This window comes from Balaenoptera physalus (assembly GCF_965194825.1).
Source record: "Balaenoptera physalus genome assembly, chromosome: 2".
Lineage (NCBI taxonomy): Eukaryota > Metazoa > Chordata > Mammalia > Artiodactyla > Balaenopteridae > Balaenoptera > Balaenoptera physalus.
Genome location: NC_138883.1, coordinates 88,311,163 through 88,330,746, shown reverse-complemented (window position 1 = coordinate 88,330,746; position 19,584 = coordinate 88,311,163). Strand labels below are relative to the sequence as shown.

The window sequence follows — 19,584 nt, the reverse complement described above, 5'->3', positions numbered from 1 at the left end:
AGCCCCCAACCTATTACTGAGAAACCAAGATTAACAGACTTTCCAGTTCCTGACTATAATGTAGCATGAGAATTGGTTCTGGAGCATCTAAGAGAGTACCTCATGAGATAAATAAAAGAAACCTACACGTAGAATAATCAGTATGAATGTTCATTATCTCCAGTAAAGAAAGTTTTAAAACAAAATGAGAGAATAAAGAAACAAACACTTGAGCCTCACTATAAGCAACCTTAATAGATAAACATTCAAAGTTATAATATAGGTTCATCTGAGATTTTTTTTACTTTGTAGAAATTTCCCTTCAATTTTATGGAATTGTTTTTGTTTTTGTTTTTTACTGTGATCTCTTCAACCATTTAAATATTTTATTAAACATACATAAACAAACAACTTTTGTTTTTTAAATTAGGGCTTTCCTGTATAGGCACAGAACTAACTGAATTTGGTCTAAATATGATCAATTAAGAAATCTAGCAAATCAGGTTCCTGCCCTCCTCCAAGACCATTACTTACTCCAGTTTGTAGGATTCCTCTGGTGCCTCAGTGAAGGACAGAAAGAAAAACTCAGCTCCACGAGACCTTGACTCTGAAGGGATGGGCTGGAGATGAGAGAGAGGGATTTCCTGATTGGCCCATTTTGCCCTGGGCCCTCCTTTGCTGTGCCTGCCCTTCTCTGTAGAGGAGGAGTGCAACTCTCAAGTTAAATATTTATATGTTCTAAAGACTATTTTGCAGGGTCAGGTCTAAGAATTCTGCAGGAATTCCTAACAGGCACATCAGCAGGAGCGTTGCCCAGCACAGAACTAGGCACGGGGTAGTATGGAGAAGAAAAATAAGAGAAGGATCTCTGTACTCAGAAAACTTAGCATCATTTTGTACGGGAACGACAGTTGCTAGAAAACAAAAGAATGAAGGACTGTACATGATTCAATTCTAAATGACTGCTAGGAAGTCTTTTACTAACTAATCCATTTAACAAATATTTGTTAAGTATTCACCATCACCCAGGCACAGTTTTGGGTGCTGAGGACACAAAGATGAATGGGATATTGCCTCTGCCATGAAGGAATTACAAATCAGTGAGGAAAGACATGTGTCAAGAAAGGCTTTACAGAGTTGGTAACATTGGCCCTGAGTCTGGAAAGTTTTGAAAGGTAAGTAGGGAATCACTGATGGAGAAGGGGAAAGATATACCACCAGAGGGAGAAACTGAAACAAAGGCACAGAGGTGAAGACTTCCCTGACACACTAAGGAGGCTGTAAAAAATAGCTAAAGATGCAGACCTACTAGAGAATGGACTTGAGGACACGGGGAGGGGGAAGGGTAAGCTGGGACAAAGTGAGAGAGTGGTATGTACATGTATACACTACCAAATGTAAAATAGATAGCTAGTGGGAAGCAGCCGCATAGCACGGGGAGATCAGCTCGGTGCTTTGTGACCACCTAGATGGGTGGGATAGGGAGGGTGGGAGGGAGGGAGATGCAAGAGGGAAGAGACATGGGGATATATGTATATCTGATTCACTTTGTTATAAAGCAGAAACTAACACACCATTGTAAAGCAATTATACTCCAATAAAGATGTTAAAAAAAATAGCTAAAGAACAGAGGGAAATTTATGAGAAACTAACGAAGGAGGGACAAAATAAAGTAAGAAATTAGTTAAGGAAGGAAGGGGGGAAATGTGAATGAGACGGTGGTAGTTTATCAAGAAATAAGTCTGGAGATGCAGTCAAGTGCCAGATGGAGATGGGCTCTGTAAGCCAGGCTAAAAGTTTGGGCTTATTTGGAACCAACTGCGGAGGCAAGAGGAGAATGGATTGGAAGGATGCACACTGGGGACAGGGAGACCAGTCAGGAGACAAAAGCAATAGTCCAGGTCAGACATGGCGAGGCTCTCTAACCAAAGCAGCAGATGGAGAGAAGGAAACAAATCTACAGGATGTGGTGACTAATTGGGCATAAGGGAGTAAATGAAAGGGGGAAGTTAATTCTTCAAAATTGTTCAAAATGATCTACTTTCTTCCTGCTCTTGCCTGCCAGTAATACTGAGCTGTGTGTTGTTCCCTAAACACGTTATGTTCCCTTGTGCCTGTGTGACTGTTTGTGGATGCTGTTCCTTCTGCCTCCAACACCCTGCTCCTATTTACTTACCTGGCAAATTCCTACACCACCTTCAAGTCTCTGTTGCAAGGCTACTCTCTTCAATGAAGTTTTCCATGATTCCCTCCAGATGAGACTTAAGACCCCTTTCCCCACACCCCTACTGCAACATGCTCTTGCAGAAGTCTACAGAGCATTTAGTGCTCTAAATGCTTACTTGTCTCCCAGTAGACCATGATCTCATCAAGCACAGGCTCTTTGTCTTGTTCACCACTGTATCCCCAGGCTCAAGGCCTGCCACAATATTAGGCAGTCAACAAAGACTTGTAAAATAAGTGAAACAAACAAATACAGATTTCTGGCTTAGATTATTGGGTATGTAGATGATGATAACAATCACCAAAATAGGAAAACATATCTCTATTCCCCTAGCTCCATGCGCACACGTGCGCCACACACACACACACACACACACACACGCACACACAAACATAAAAGCCCTACCAGAGTAAATGTGTGTTATATTCTGCAACCTAGAGCAACTCATTTTGCCTCTCTGGGCCCCTTCTGTTATTCCTGCCCTGCCTAATTGCCCAATGCCATTTGACAAGATGATTAGGAAAATTAAGTAATTTAATACAGAAAAAGAATTTGAAAAACAGTAGGTAAACTTGCAGTTGGAGTATACTATTGTACATTCTTATAGAAACTCAGGAAAATTAAAGATATTTTCAAGCTGACATCTGATTACAATCTCAGTATGACTGTGAAGTCTCTCTGACTCATCCTAGCTCACACTTCATCTCTGTTTTCATTTTTACCTTAGAAAATTGCCAGTTCTGGGGTCAAGCCCAGGTATAGTTATAGGCACAGAGCCTAGCATTCAGTCCAGGTGAAATGATGCCAGTGATCACATCTGTCTTCTCTTGCCCTTCCTCTTCCCTCTTTCTTTTTCCTCTAGAAGGTGTGAAAAATCCAGGTTCATCTTCTAAATGCAGCCTACAGCACTCATCTCACTTTTCCAGCAGATCCAAGTTTCTTTTAAAGGCAGGTACAGTTGATAACACCCAACTGTGGAGAGGAAGAGAATTAATTTGGCTGATACCTCCCCTTGAGTAACTGCTGGCTCACAGGCTTGGGCTTCATTGTTTAAATGTTTTCTTTTTCTCTTATCATTTACAGTTTGATAAACTCTCTCAAAGTACAGATCAGGAAGAATGAAATGATTTACCCAGGGTCAACAGCTAGTTAGTGGCTAAGCCAAACCAATATCCTGGGATCCTCACTCCTGGTTCTGTGCTATTTCTGGGCTGTAGGGTGAAACATAAGAGATGCTTCTGTCTCTGCAGCCTTTTACAGCTTTTCAAAAGATTTTCCTGTACTTTCAATGCTCATCCTCATAATATTCCTGTAAGCAAGTCAACTACTAATCCTATTTTAGGTACAGAGAAAATTATATTCAAAGAAAACGAGCAATTTGTCTAAGGTCATACAGCTGGTTAGGGCAGAGTCAGGACAGGAGGCTAGCTATGGTCATTTCCATGGAAGCTTGGCCTTAGAGCTCTCCTAAAGTCTAGGGGTTGATCCTGGAAAACCAGGTGGCCTGCCACAAACCCATCTGGGAAATAAGTAGGGTATAAATAATAAATGATTTTATCCTTCCTGCTTTGACCTCTCCTTGATTACTAGTACAAACAAGGGGAACTAGAGACCATATAGAAACTTACAATTTTGGTCTTAATGAAGTAACTTACATTTAACTAACCCTCCTGCTGAGAACAACTAAAAAGGCTAGACAAATATATAAATCAACAGATGAAAGCACTGCAGAGCAACCAATGGAAGCAGGACTTGAAGGTTTTTGATCCTTGAGAGAAGGGACGCATACCAGTTGAGTTCCACATTCATCCTAGCTCTTTTTCTGAGGGCATTTTATTTTTCAAATCACAATGCAGAGAAATAGTGCTCAAGCAGTCTTTTTGGAGGAAAAAAATCATTAAAAGAGAACAATGAAGAAGGAGCCTAAAAACCTGCAACCAATTTCAAAGTCATTGGCCAACTCAAAAATTTTAGATGCTCAGAACAAGACACCAAGAAACTCAGTGAAAAACAGTATTTGGAGTGCTGAAAGACCTGAGCAGACGGACTTCCCTGGTGGCGCAGTGGTTAAGAATCTGCCTGCCAATGCAGGGGACATGAGTTTGAGCCCTGGTCAGGGAAGATCCCACATGCCGCGGAGCAACTAAGCCCATGCGCCACCACTACTGAGCCTGCGCTCTAGAGCCTGCGAGCCACAACTACTGAGCCCACGTGCCACAACTACTGAAGCCCGTGCCCCTAGAGCCTGTGCTCCCCAACAAAGAGAAGCCAGCTCAATGAGAAGCCTGGGCACCACAACGAAGAGTAGCCCCCGCTCACTGCAACTAGAGAAAGCCCACGCGCAGCAATGAAGACCAAACACAGCCGAAAATAAATAAATAAAATAAATATATTAAAAAAAAAAAAAAAAAGACATGAGCAGAGATTTCAGCAACTGTGTGGTACTGGAGAGACAAGTGTTTGTTTTGACCTTGATAAACACATCAGGCTTTCTATTGAGACCATAAAGGGGCCATAGCCTAGTAATAAGAAACATGCCTTAAGAATAAACACTATGCCCTAGGGGAAAGACAAAGCCGAAATGACAAACATAAAACAAAGGCTCAACAGAATCAAGTCAGTCTATTTCTACCCTATCTTCCTGACAAAAGAAATGCTAACCTTCTTTAAGCATATATAACATATCATCCAGAGCCTCTACAAATGTTCAATTATAATGTCCAGCATCTAATTTAAAAGAACAAGACATTCTTAAAAAAAAAAAAAACATAATAGAAACAAATCCGTAAATGACTCAAATATTAAAAATATCAAACAGGGACTTTAAAATAACTATGATTAATCTTTTCAAGAAAATAACGGGAAAGGTGGAGAAATAGATGAAAAGATGGAGATTTAGAAAAGACAATTAAAATTTGTAAAAAATAAATGCACATTCTAGGGATTAAAATTAAGAACTAACTGGGCTTCCCTGGTGGCGCAGTGGTTAAGAATCCGCCTGCCACTGCAGGGGACAAGGGTTCGAGCCCTGGTCCAGGAAGATCCCACATGCCGCAGAGCAACTAAGCCTGTGCGCCACAACTACTAAGCCTGCACTCTAGAGCCCACGAGCCACAACTACTGAGCCCGCGTGCCACAACTACGGAAGCCCACATGCCTAGAGCCCGTGCTCCACAACAAGAGAAGCCACTGCAATGAGAAGCCCGCGCACCGCAACAAAGAGTAGCCCCCACTTGCCGCAACAAGAGAAAGCCTGCACACAGCAACGAAGACCCAATGCAGCCAAAAATAAAAAAATAAATTAAAAAAAAAGAACTAACTAAAATGGTTTAACAAACTGGATAAAACAGAAGACAGGGTGAGTGAACTCAAGGAGTGGTCAAGAGAAAATATCTGAACAGCACAGAGAGAAAAATTTAGGGGTAAAAAGCAGAATAAAACTTCTATCTTCCGTTTAGGATGTAGAAAGCTGGAAAAGTCTTGCTCCCATCTTCATAACAACAATTTTAAAAATTCAGATAATCTGAAAATTTTTCTTTAACCCATCGGTGACCTGAGGTTGCAGGGCAACAAATTATCCCCAAATCTAGGGAAAGACAAGTCGACTGAAAAAAAAAAAAATACACAACCTAAAAGTTGAAAATTATGTTTTATTTGGTGGGCTTACTGAGGACTTAAGTCCAGGATACAGCCTCTCAGATAACTCTGAGGGTCTGTTCCAAAGAGGTAAGGGAGGTGCCAGGATATAGAGGAGTTTTTGCAAAAAAACAAACACAAACAAAGAGATAGTCAGAACATCAAAAGATTACTGCTAATTAAAGAAAACCAGGCATTGCAAGTTAATGAATTTAGCCTTTTTCTGTGAATAGGAAGAGACAAGAGTCTGGGTTTATTGAAATTATTCCTTTGATATGAACCTTAACAATCTAGGGTCAGTAACCTGTTTTTTTCTACATCCTGAATTCCCTCCAGGTGCGCCATCAGGAGCAGCTGCAGTGGCTGATGGCTTGATGGCCTCAACATTCTTTATTTACTATAATAAAATGGCTTGTGACATTCTTTGTCCACAGCACCCTCTCTTGGACATAAATTTGACCAATATTTGGTAGGCATTTCATGACCAATTTTGTCCCACTACCCTAGGAAGGCTCATTGCTGGATCAGGTGAAGATTCTGTTGATAGGCCACTCAATGTGCTGGGGTTTTTTTTGGATTAGGCCCTGTTGATAATCTGAAATTCTCTGGCTCTCTTTTCTTACTAGTCTATTATAATCCAGGAAGTATTTTCCCTTGTTGCTTCTTCCCATATCTAGAGTTGCTCTATTATAATTATTCTATGTAGAGATAAGTATATGATCAACTGCCTCAAGATGTTTAGCCAGTATATTTCAGAAAAAAGTCATAACATTATAAACCATATTTATCAGTTCATTCAGCCCCAGGTAATTAATTCCTATTGATCTGGATGAAGTCATCATGTTTTTCATTAGAGTTTTGTAATTTCTTACCTAGTTCAGTGGTATTGTAAGCAGATAGGGGAGGGGGTCCCCGGAGAAAGAGAACCAGGTATGGCTTTCCTGACATAAGAGAAGCCATTGTGGGCCTAAGTCAGTTTGTGGTCTAAGCCTGGCCACAGTGCTTGCCCTTAATCATGTCTCAGTAATTAATGATCTTAAGGGAAGCGAGAGAATACAGGAACAAAGGAAAAACAGTCAAGAAACAATAGTTCAGGGATAAAATAGATCCTGGTTCCTTCTCAAGGGATGTACATAACAATCTGATACATATCTTTGAACACTGCAGGAACTAAGGACCCCACCCAGGTAGAGGATGGAATGATGATGTTGACCTTTTCTGACTTCAATCAACTGAAGCTTGGACTCTGTTGACCTTTGCCCCAATTCTATGCTGAATTCTCCTCTGCTCAAGCTCCTTCATGAATACGCATACACCACCCAAGCCCCTTCGTGAATATGCATGTACCCTTAGCTAAAAACTTCCCCAGTTTTGCTGTTTGGGGAGACAGTGCTTTGGGAAAGATCCCTGATGTTCTCCCTACTTGCTGCAAGTAATAAATCCTTCCTTCTCCCAGTCTTTGGCTTGGCTGTATCTTTTGGCTCAAGAGGCAAACACAGTTTTTTGAGTAACAGTATGATCTAAAAGTTATCAGAGGGACTTCCCTGGTGGCGCAGTGGTTAAGAATCTGCCTGCCAATGCAGGGGACACGGGTTCGAAGATCTCATGTGCCACGGAGCAACTAAGCCCGTGCGCCACAACTACTGAGCCTGCATGCCACAACTACTGAAGCCCTCATGATCTAGGGCCTGTGTGCTGCAACAACTGAAGCCCACGCGCCTAGAGCCCATGCTCTGCAACAAGAGAAGGCACCATCTCGCCTGCTCACTGCAACGAAGAGTAGCCCCCACTCGCTGCAACTAGAGAAAGCCTGCGTGCAGCAACGAACACCCAACACAGCCAAAAAAGAAAAAAAAAGTCTGGAGAAACTATTTTAGATAGACACACCCAAAACGTAATTATTCCTAAAGACTGCACATGCAAATTCTTACCTCATTTATCTTTATTTTATAACTTATGAAAATATCATCATACCAAGTTAATTTTTTTCTTTTTCTTTTCTTTTTTTTGCTGATAAACTCTGCAATAGAAATAACATGAACTTACTGACCTTCAGTATACCTAGGTACAATAAAAGTAAGACATGTCTATATTGATTAAATCAACAAGCTTAAGCTAGCTTTAATACCAGATATTAATTTAATATTAATATTTCCTAGATTACGTGAACCTGAAAGTCATTCTGGCCTGCTTCCTTTATATTTAGAAACATTTAATTTGTAAGCACTTACTTTTAAGTCAGTTAGATAGAACTCTTTTATAAATTTAGTTTTCATAATATTTTCTGGAGGTTAGAGACATTTCATATGTATAATGTACATACAGACATATAAACAGACAAAACTAGAGATCTCATAGCTTCACTTTAACACTTAGTTATTAATCAGGTATTACAATATAAACTTACTAGTTTATAAATAACAGTTGAAATAAGTTAAATTTGTTTACTCAGATGACTAAGGCTTTACTATTTGTGGAAAAGACTTTTAAGATTTGTATTTGTCCTTGATAAACCCTTAAGGAGGCTATGAATCAGATTTGGGCTGGGGGAGCCTTTCCAGTGGTTTGAGTTTAAAAAGGCCTTATTTCCCTTTTTTGTTCTCCCTTGGTTTCAGGTTCTACCTGATTGAGTGAATTAGGCTCAGTCTCAGGTCACTGTGGACTGTATTTACATTTCTGATTTGTAGAGATTTGCAAGACAAAGACAGTTACTTTTAATTCTCCAAAAAACTGGTCTGCCACCTAAATGATATTAAAAGATTGACTTGCCCAGCTATATTTTCTTTAATTTGCCTTTTTGTATCAGTGAGATGATCTCCAACTAAGCTGAAAATTAAGAGTTCTGGGAATTCCCTGTTTAGAATCCCAGTCTATTCAACTGACTGCCAAATGTTTCTGAAGAGTTGTTTTATCAAGTCGGCTTTCTCTAACTTAACAGCAAACACAATAAAGAGCTCCATCTTAGTCATTTACAGGGTGAGATTTCCTTTAATTCCCAATTAAGTAAGTGCTTGTAAGTATAAGTTTTGTACGTACATAAACCTGGTTGGGATGTTAGTTGGAGGCTGACAATCTGTCGCTCCTTTTTCTTTGGGTTTGAAAGCTTTGTTCCCCATTCCAAAGTTGGTCTGTTGAGACAAAATCACTAGTGAAGATCCTGCGGTTTGTGAGCTTAACTCCTCTAGGTTTCACTCTAGAGTCCTTTCAGCCTGCCATTTCAGTAAACAAAGGATGTTGAGGCCATCAAGCCATCAGCCCCTGCAGCCACCCCAGCGGTGCACCCTGAGGGGATTCAAGACAGAGAAAGAACAGGATACTGGCGCTAGATAGTTACGGTGCATATCAAAGGAATAATTTCAATAAGCCCAGACTCTTGCATCTTCCCATACATAGAAAAGTGCTAAATTCAAAGTCTGGCTTTCTTTAATTAGCAGTAATCTTTTGATGTTCTGACTACCTGTTTTTTCTTTTTTTTTTTTCTTTTTCAAAAACTCCTATACATCCTGGCTCTTCCCTTACCTCTTCGGAACAATCCCTCAAAGCTATCTGAGAAGCTGTATTATCCTGGGCTTATATCCTCAGTAAGTCTAGCGAATAAATCATAATTTTCAACTTTTGGGTTGTGCATTTTTTTTTCAGTCAACACATGTCAATCGTTATATAAATAGTTTAAACATACCAAAAAATACAGAGATTGTCGGATTGGATTTAAAAAAAAAAAAAAAGCAAGACCCAACTATATGCTGTCTATAGGAATCCATTTTAAATATAAAAACACAAAATAAAAGTAAAAGGATGGGAAAAGACATATCATGTTAACACCAAAAAAAAAAAGGCTGGAATGTCTATATTAATATTAGAAAGGTAGACTTCAGAACAAAGAATATTGCCAGAGATAAAAAGAAACATTACATTAATGGAAAGGAGTCAGTTCACCAAGACTATATCACAATCCTAAATGTGTATGTGAAACCACACAACTCAGATGGGGACTTGAACACACTGTCTTTTAATTGAGGTCACAAAACTGGTCTCAGGACTTAACGAAGCTCAGGTTCTTTATGTCTCATCACACAAGGAATTCAGTGAGAGACAAAGTGGTAAGTAAGAAGTGGATTTATTTAGAGAGATACACATTCCATAGACAGAATACAGTCCCTCTCAAAAGGCAAGAATGGCTTTGGGAGAAACACACTCCACAGAGTGTGGGTCATCTCAGAAGGCGAGAGGCCCCAAAATATGGGGTGGTTAGTTTTTATGGGCTGGGTAATTTCATAGGCTAATGAGTGGGAGGATTATTCCAACTATTTTGGGGAAGGGGAGGATATTTCCAGGAATTGAGCCACCACCCACTTTTCGACCTTTTATGGTCAGCCTTGGAACTGTCTTGGTGCTGGTAGGTGTGTCATTTAGCATGTTAATGTATTACAATGAGTGTATAATGAGGCTCAAGGTCCACTGGAAGTTGAATCTTCCACCGTCTTGGACCTAGTTGGTTCTAACCAGTTTACGTCACATCTTCAACAGCTATGTCATTCTTTTAAAGGTTGTGCCCTGCCCCCTTCCCTCCTGTTTCATATGGACTAAATAATGTAGCTTCAAAGGATACAAGGCAAAAATGGATAAAAGTGAAAGGAGAAATAGGCAAGTACAAAACTATGGCTGGAGAGTTTAATACTCTTCCCTCAATAATTGATAGCATAAATAGAAAAAAATATGAGAAAACAGAAGATCTAAACAACATCATTAAGTTACTTGACCTGACATATTTAAACATTTCACCTGACAAGTGCAGAATATACATTGACTTTAGGAGTATACAGAATATTCACCAAGGCAGACCATATTCTAGGGGGAAAAAAAAACCTTGGAATATTTAAAATAATTGAAATCATACAAAATATGTTCTAAGGCAATTAAGGAGTTAAACTAGGAATGTTTAACAAAAAGATACGTTGAAAGTCCCCAAATATTTGGAAATTAGACAAGATAGTTGTAAATAACCCATGACTCAAAGAAGAAGTCACAAGGGAAATCAGAAACATTTTAATTGATCAAAATTTTAAAATATCAAAATCCGGGACTTCCCTGGTGGGGCAGTGATTAAGACTCCGTGCTCCTGATGCAGTGGGCCTCGGTTCGATCCCTAGTCAGGAAACGAGATCCCACATGCATGCCACAACTAAGAGTTCACATGACGAAACTAAGGAGTCCTCATGCCACAACAAAGGAGCCCACTTGCCGCAACTAAGACCCAGCACAACCAAATAAATAAATTTTAAAATAAATAAATAAATAAATAAATAAAATAAAAATCTATGGGGGGGTACTTCCCTGGCAGTCCAGTGGTTAAGACTTTGCCTTCCAATGCAGGGGGTGCAGGTTTGATCCCTTGTCGGGGAGCTAGGACCCCACATGCCTCACAGCCAAAAAACCAAAACATAAAACAGAAGCAATATTGTAACAAATTCAATAAACACTTTAAAAATGGTCCACATCAAAAAAAAAAAAATCTTAAATCAAAATCTATGGGATGCAACTGAAGCAGTACTTATACTAGAAAACAAACCCACAACAAGGTCTAAAATCAATTATCTAAAACGTCACCTTAAGAAACTGGAAATAGAAGAGTAAATCAAACCCGACACAGACTGAAGGAAATAATTAAGAGCAGAAAACAAGAAAAGTGAGACCAGGAGAAAAAAAATATAAAGAAGATCAATGAAATGAAAAGCTTGATTCTTTGAAAAGTACAATTAAATTGATAAGTATCTAGCTAGAATGGTGAAGGAAAAAAAGAGAAGAAACAAGTTACAAATATCAGGAGTAAGAGGGGACACCACTATAGTTCCTACATACATTAAAAAGATAATAAGGGAATAATAAAAACAACTCTATGCTCACAAATTCAAATATTTAAATGAAACAAATTCCATGAGACTCAAAACTGCCAAAGCTCACTTCAGAAGAAGTAGATTATCAGCATAGTCTTATATCTATTAAAGAATGTACACTTAAAAACCTTCCAACACAGAAAACTTAGGCCCAGATGTCTTCAAATATTAAAATTCTACCAAATATCTAAGTGAGAAATAAAATATTGCCTGCCATACCTGTAAACAAAGGAATGCACAGTCATCAGCGATTGCAGCCACCTCCAAAGATGAGCTGGTGAGCCCTGAGGGAACTCAGGATGAGAACATACAGGATACTGGCCCCAGACAGCTGAGGTGCATATCAAAGGAATGATTTCAGAGAGCCAGGACTCTTGCATATTCCCATAGAAAAGCGCTAAATTCCTTAACTTGAGATATCTGGTTTTCTTTAATTAACAATAATCTTTTGACTTCCGACTACCTGCCCTTTGTTGCAAAACTCCTACATATCTGAGCTCCCCCCTCACCCTCTCGGAGCAGTTTCTCAGAGTTAATTGAGATCCTGCCTCCTGGGCTTGAAGTCCTAAGAATGTCCGCTGAACAAAACATAACTCTCAACTTTTAGGTTGTGCATTTTTTTTCAGAGGACATAAGGAAGAAATAATACCAGTTTTCATAAACTCTTCCAGACTGTAAAAGAGGAGGGAACACTGATGACTCATTTAGGAGGCCAGCAATACCCTGATACAAAAACCAGATGGTAACATAAAAAAAAACTACAGACCAACATTCCACATGAACATAACATGAAAAAAATCCTCAACAAAACACTAGTAAATCAAATCCAGCAATACATAAAAAGAATAATGTATAATAACAAAGTGGGGGCTTCCCTGGTGGCGCAGTGGTTGAGAATCTGCCTGCCAATGCAGGGGACGCGGGTTCGAGCCCTGGTCTGGGAAGATCCCACATGCCGCGGAGCGGCTGGGCCCGTGAGCCACAATTACTGAGCCTGCGCGTCTGGAGCCTGTGCTCCGCAACGGGAGAGGCCGCGATAGTGAGAGGCCCGCGCATCGCGATGAAGAGTGGCCTCCGCTTGCCACAACTAGAGAAAGCCCTCGCACAGAAACGAAGACCCAACACAGCCATAAATAAATTAATTAATTAAAAAAAAAAAGGGGGGGACTCCTGATATTCATCCCACTTAAAAAAAAAAAAACAAAGTGGAATTTATCCCAGGAATGAAAGGCTATTCAACATTTGAAAATCAATCTAATTTACCACATCAACAGACTAAAAATGAAAAGCCACATTATTACCCCGTAGATGCAGAAAAAGGATTTAACAAAGTTCTATATTTGTTTATGATAAAAACTTATAGCAAGCTAGGAATAGAGGCAACTTTTTCAATCTGATAAAGAAGGTAAACAAAAAACCCTACAACTAGCATCATTTTTGATCATGAAAAACTAAATAAACGTTTTCTCCCTAAGATCAGGAACAAGAATGCTCTCACCACTGCCATTTAACAGCATACTGGAGGTCTAGAGAGTACAATAAGACAAGAAAAGACCTAAAAGACATATGGATTGGAAAGAAGAAAGAAAATTACCTCTACTCACGGACAATATACTTTTCTACATAGAAAATCTCAAAATATCTACAAACAAAACAAAAACAACCAGCACTTATAAGCGAGTTTAATTAGGCTACAGGATGCAAGATCAATAAATAAAATCTACTGTATTTCTACATTCCAGCAATGAACAATTGGAAACTGAATTTTAAAAAGAGTACCATTTACAAGAGCACCAAAAAACGTGAAATACTTAGGTTTATTTTATTTTATTTTACTTTATTTTTATTTATTTATATTTTTATTGGAGTAAAATTGCTTTACAATGTTGTGTTAGTTTCTGCTGTACAATGAAGTGAATCAGCTATATGTATACCTATATCCCCTCCCTCTTGGACCTCCCTCCCACCCCCACCCCCATCCTGTATGCTGAAAACTATAGAAGCCTGGTGAACGAAATCAAAGAAAACAAATAATTGGAGACATATTCCATGTTCATGAATTAAAAGACTCAATACTGTTAAAATGTCAATTCTTCCCAAAGATTTTAAATAAAAATTGACAAACTGATTTTAAAAGTTATATGGAGAGTCAAAGGAACTAGCATAGTCAACACAATTTTGAAAAAGAAGAACAAGATAGGAAGATTCATAGTACTTGTTTTCAAGGTTGTTATGGATTGATTGTGCCCCTCCAAAATTCATATGTCAAAACCATAAGTTCCAATGTGATGGTATTTGGAAACGGGGCCTTGGTGAAGTAGTTAGGGTTAATTAGGTCATGAGAATGCTGTCTTCATGATGGGATTAGTGGTCTTATAAAAGGAGGAAAAAAGAGAAGTATCTCTTTCTGTGTAAGCACAAAGGCCATGTGAGGATGCAGTAAGAACACGGCTGATTGCAAGCCAGGTAGAAAACTCTCACCATAACCTGATCATGCTAGCATCCTGATCTCAAACTTCTAGCCTCCAGAACTATGAGAATATAAATTTCTTGTTTAAGCCACCCAGTCTATGGCATTTTGTTATGGCAGCCTGAGAAGATTAAGGCAAAGGCTCATTATAAATAGACAGTAATTAAGACAGTGTGGTATCAGAGAAAGCACTGACACATAGTTCAATGGAATAAAGAGTCCAGAAATAGACCCACAAATATATGGTGAATTGATTTTCCACAATGTTGTAAAGGCAACGCAATGTAAAAAGGATAATGTTTTCAACAAATGGCACCAGGACAATTAGGTATCCATATGCAAAAAAGAAAAATTAATGTCAATTCATAACTTGTGCCCTATTTTAAAAGCAACTCAAAATGGATCATAGACCGAAATCCAAAATCAGAAACTATAAAGCTTCTAGGAAAAAAAAATAAGAGCAAACCATTGTGATCTTGGATTAGGCAAAAAATGTTTACATATAATGTCAAAAGCACAATCCATAAAAGAAAAATTAATAAGGTGGATTTCATCAAAATTAAGAACCTCTGGGGCTTCCCTGGTGGCACAGTGGTTGAGAATCTGCCTGCCAATGCAGGGGACACGGGTTCGAGCCCTGGGCTGGGAGGATCCCACATGCCGCGGAGCGGTGGGCCCGTGAGCCACAATTACTGAGCCTGCGCGTCTGGAGCCTGTGCTCCACAACAAGAGAGGCCGCGATGGTGAGAGGCCCGCGCACCGCGATGAAGAGTGGCCCCCGCTTGCCGCAACTAGAGAAAGCCCTCGCACAGAAACGGAGACCCAACACAGCCATTAATAGATAAATAAATAAATAAGACTTTCTCTCTCTAAAAAAAAAAAAAAAAGAACCTCTGTTCTTCAAAAGACACTATAAAGAGAATGAAAAGATACACCACAAATAGGTAGAAAACATTTGCAAATTCCATATCTGATAATGAACTTATATCCAGCATATATTTAAAACTCTCAAAACTGAATATTAAGAAAAAAACAACCAAACAACTTGATAAATGGGCAAAAGACTTAGATATTTCACCAAAGAAAATATCAGATGGCAAAAAAGCATATGGAAAGATGCTACATCATCAGTCACCAGGAAAAGGCAAATTAAAACCACAATGAGATACAACTATACACCCATTAGAATGGCTAAAACTAAAAAAAAAAGAGAGAGAGAGAAGAAAAGGAAAAGAAAGAAAGTAAAGAAAAAAATGGGGCTTCCCTGGTGTCGCAGTGGTTAAGAATCTGCCTGCCAATAAAGGGGACACGGGTTCGAGCCCTGGTCTGGGATGATCCCACATGCCACAGAGCAACTAAGCCCGTGTGCCACAACTACTGAGCCTGCGCTCTAGAACCCGCAAGCCACAACTACTGAAGCCTGTGCACCTAGAGCCCGTGCTCCGCAAAAAGAGAAGCCACCGCAATGAAAAGCCCACATACTGCAACAAAGAGTAGCCCTGGCTCACCACAACTAGAGAAAGCCCGTGCGCAGCTACGAAGACCCAACGCAGCCAAAAATAAAATAAATAAATTTTTTTAAAAAAGAAAAAAATGACAATACCAAGTACTGATGAGTTTGCAGAGCAACTGGAATTCTCATACACTGCTGGTGGGAATGATCTCTACAAGAGTATGCAAAAACAAAATACAAAAATCAACTATATTTCTATGTACCAAAAAAATGAATTTTAATGAAAGATACTTTACCATACAATTTTTAAAATAGTGTACCTTCAAATACTTTTCTGTCTCCACCATCTATTCTCTCTTTCTGGGACTCCAATTAGATATACATCAGGCCCTTGAAGATATTCCACAGATCTCTAATACAGTGTTCTCTCTCTCTCTCTCCTCTATGTTTCATTTCAGATAGTTTCTATTGCTATGTCTTCAAGTTCACTAATCTTTTCATCCTCAGTGTGTAAACTGCTATTAATCCCATCCAGTGTACTTTTCATTTCAGATAGTGTACTTTTTATCTCTAGAAGTTTAATTTCAAACATATCTATTTTATAATTTCTTTTTTTTTAATATCTTCTATTTCTCTCCTCATTAAGCTCATTACTTTCTCTACCTTCTTGAACATATTTTAATACATATGGGATGTATTAAAATACTTGTTTTAATGATTTTGTTCTCTAAATCTATCATGGGTCATTGCTGTGTTTTTTCTATTGATTGATTTTCCCCCTTGTTATGAGCCTTATTTTTATGCTTTATTACATAAAGTAAATTAAAATTTTTTTAAAGTAAGATGGTACTTTAAAGTCAGATGACAGTTAATATGAGTTTTACATAGTTGGGTGTTATATTTTCTGTATTCCTTTAAATATTTTTGGACTTCATTCTAGGATGTAGCTAAGTTATTACTTGGAAACAGATTGAATCTAGCAAGTCTTGTTTTTTTCTGGGTTGTTATATAGGTCCAAAACAGCTTTTAAAGGGACTTCTCTGGCAGTTAAGACTCTGCATGTCCACTGCAGGGGGTGTGGGCTCGATCCCTGGTCAGGGAACTAAGATCCCACGTGGAACTAAGATCCCACATGCCGCGTGGCCAAAACAAAAACAAAACAGCCTTTAAACTAGGACTAATTTGGCTCTATGAGGCAGTCCTTTTCTGAGAACTCTACTCACTGCCCCAAGGATTAGGAGGTCTTTCCACTTGGGTTAATAGTTTCCCAGTTCTACGTGAGCTCTGAGGATTTTTCTGCCTGCTCTTTTCCAGTTCATCTTTCTCAGGCCTCATTGGTTTCCTCACATGCATGTCCTCATCAGCTTTCTATTACTCTCTCCTCCTCAGTACTCTGCCCTGTGAATTCCAGCCACCTTGAACTGAACTCTGAACTCCACGAGATCACTGGGCCCTTTCGCACTTCTCTGAGCTACGGCCTGGAAACTCTCTCCAGGCAGTAAGCTGAGACAATCATAGGGTTCGTTTTATCACCCTTCTTTCAAGGATCACCATCCTGTGCTGCCTGTTGTCCAACATCTGAAAATCATTGTTCCATATATTTGGTCAGGACTTTTTAGTTGTTTAGAATGAGACAGTAAGTCTGGTCCCTGTTACTCCATCTTGGCCAGAAGTGGAACTCTCTAAGTAATATCTGAGTGCCTACTAATTGTGCTGGATGCAGCCTTAGATGCTGAGCATACAGTTGTGACCCACACAGACAAGGGTCCTGTCCTCTGGGAAGAGGTATTTTAACAAAGGCCTGTGAAGACAAGTATTGGGTTCTATAGCAGGAATGGATACAATTAAAAAGTCTTCACTTCTACCTTCCAGGACTTCCAGATCTAAAGCGGTAGCTGCAAACAATAGCAGATTACACTGGAGGGCTGAGCGGAGGGGTAGAGGTGGAGCAGACATCTATATAAAAAAATGTTGCCTGTCATTTTGTAAATAGAATGGTAGTTGGCTGTAACAAAATAGCATTAGTTTAAGAGCTAACATGGGTAACTATAGTGCCCGTTCAATAGAATCCTAAATTGAGTTAAGTCATGTGAAGTACTTACTTAGCTCAATGCTCGATGGGGACTGCTTTTCTTCTCACTTCAATTCAATCTGGCAAATAATTATGGACAAACCTACAGCTCAGAGTAGTGTTTGGTGCCTTTTCTCCCACTCCTATGCAACTTCTATTATTATTCCTATAGTCTTCTGTCCCCAGATGCAGAATTCTCTCCAGAAGAATCTCTCTTATTCAAGACCAGCTACATAATTTGTGGGGCCCAGTGTTCAATGAAAATGTGGCCCTCCTTGTTCAAAAATATTAAGAATATCCAGATTTTGACAGCAGAGTATTAAACCAAGCACAGGACCCTTCTGAGAGTGGGCCTTGTGTGACTGCCTAGGTCACACACCCATGAAACCATTCCTGCTCCTGTCTCACCTCCAGACAAATTCCAGTCTCCTCTGTGATGCCCTCAACCATCTGTTAGACAGACAGAAAGGCTCTCCAGCAGCCCAGTAACACAGTTAGCACAAACAAGCAAACCAATCAAAACACGCATCACTCCCAGCTCAAATGCATAGTGCTTCTCCTAGTGTTGTGACACAGCAGGCATTTAATAAACACTGTTGGATAATAAATAATGAAGAAGATGGAAGAAATCATGCCCTAAGGAAAGGAGCTAGAAAAGCTTTGATCACCAGGATTTTTCCGGCACCCATGCAATCTTCCCACGTGGGTTATCCCTTCTTGAGCTCTAAGGATAGATCTGCCAGGGTTCATACTGTGCTAATGTCATTTAGCAACCTTTGGAGAAAATGCAGAAAATTTGTTTAAAATGAAGAAATTATATTTAGAGGAAAGGCAGAGAACCAACAAACTGAAAATTCAACTTTCTAATCATTGGCTGAGCTAGTGTTAAGTGGATATAGTATTATATTATCTTGTTACCACCTAATGAAGAGAACAGATTTGGAAATTATCCTGCTTTCAAGAGGGTGATTGAAGAAATCAAAGTTCCAAGGAGAAGAACTTCTAGGCCCTCCCATTCCTCCCTTGCTCAATGCCATCTGGCCTTGGTGCCAGCCAGGGTCATAAAATAGCTGCTGTCTGGAGGGGTGGAGCAGGTTATCTTGTAGAATCTTATAGATTTTTAGAGCAAAATGAACCTTTAAGATCTTCCTATTAACCACAACTGAACTGACTGTGGGTAATGCCAGTCATCAAGCTGCAAGCAGCTGCCTGGTGAGCATGGTGTAAGGACCCTGTGCTCTGCTGGTGGTGCACTCAGGCCCTCAGTGAACCCGACAGCCTATTACACACCTTCCACTTCATGAAGATGACATCCAGTCCCTCTCTCTAACGGTGACCTTAAGAAGTCTCCCCTCATTCTCCTGTCTTCCCAAAAACCTTTCCACTTAAGATCCACTGATGTCTCAGCACTAATTGTTCTAAACACAAAATTACAGTTATCTTCTCAGATGCCATCTCCTCCCAAATCCCCTCTGTTACCCACTAGGTAAAGCATTCCTTTTACTTACTTTTCTCCTTCTGTCCCCCCAGTGGTGCTTTCCTCACTTGGCTCTGTGTAGAAGTAGGCATGTGTTAGAGCCAGGTATAGAGCTTGAGTTAGAGCTAGGGCCTTTGTTCCCTCTCACCAGAGAGAAGACCTTGTGAAGGAGAAAACAAGACATGGAGTAGGGGGCAAAGGAAAGCATTTAAAGATCCACTTCTTCAATGTCACAAGTTTTAAAAGGGTTGACCCTGAACACCAGGCCATGTGAATTACTGGGGACAGTTAAAATGGCAGGTTTAGGGACTTCCCTAGCAGTCCAGTGGTTAATACTCCACGCTTCCAATGCAGGGCACATGGGGTTTGATCCCTGGTTG

The 19,584-nt window shown here is 39.6% G+C and overlaps 1 protein-coding gene across 3 annotated transcripts in view; it reads right to left on the bottom strand.

Moving 5' to 3' along the window:
- Positions 1-19,311, bottom strand: part of SLC28A2 (solute carrier family 28 member 2) — a 120,804-nt gene extending 101,493 nt beyond the window's left edge. The window contains exons 1-2 of one of the 3 annotated variants that reach the window (XM_082450089.1): positions 2,926-3,175; positions 514-599 (exon numbers count right to left, since the gene is read on the bottom strand). In XM_082450089.1, coding sequence (XP_082306215.1) covers positions 514-599; positions 2,926-2,987 — 148 coding nt within the window. In that variant the 5' untranslated portion in view covers positions 2,988-3,175. Of the gene's footprint in view, positions 1-513; positions 600-2,925; positions 3,176-19,235 lie in introns of those variants that run through there. The other 2 variants (XM_082450090.1, XM_082450091.1) reach the window with 2 other exon arrangements.
- Positions 19,312-19,584: the final 273 nt, after the last annotated feature.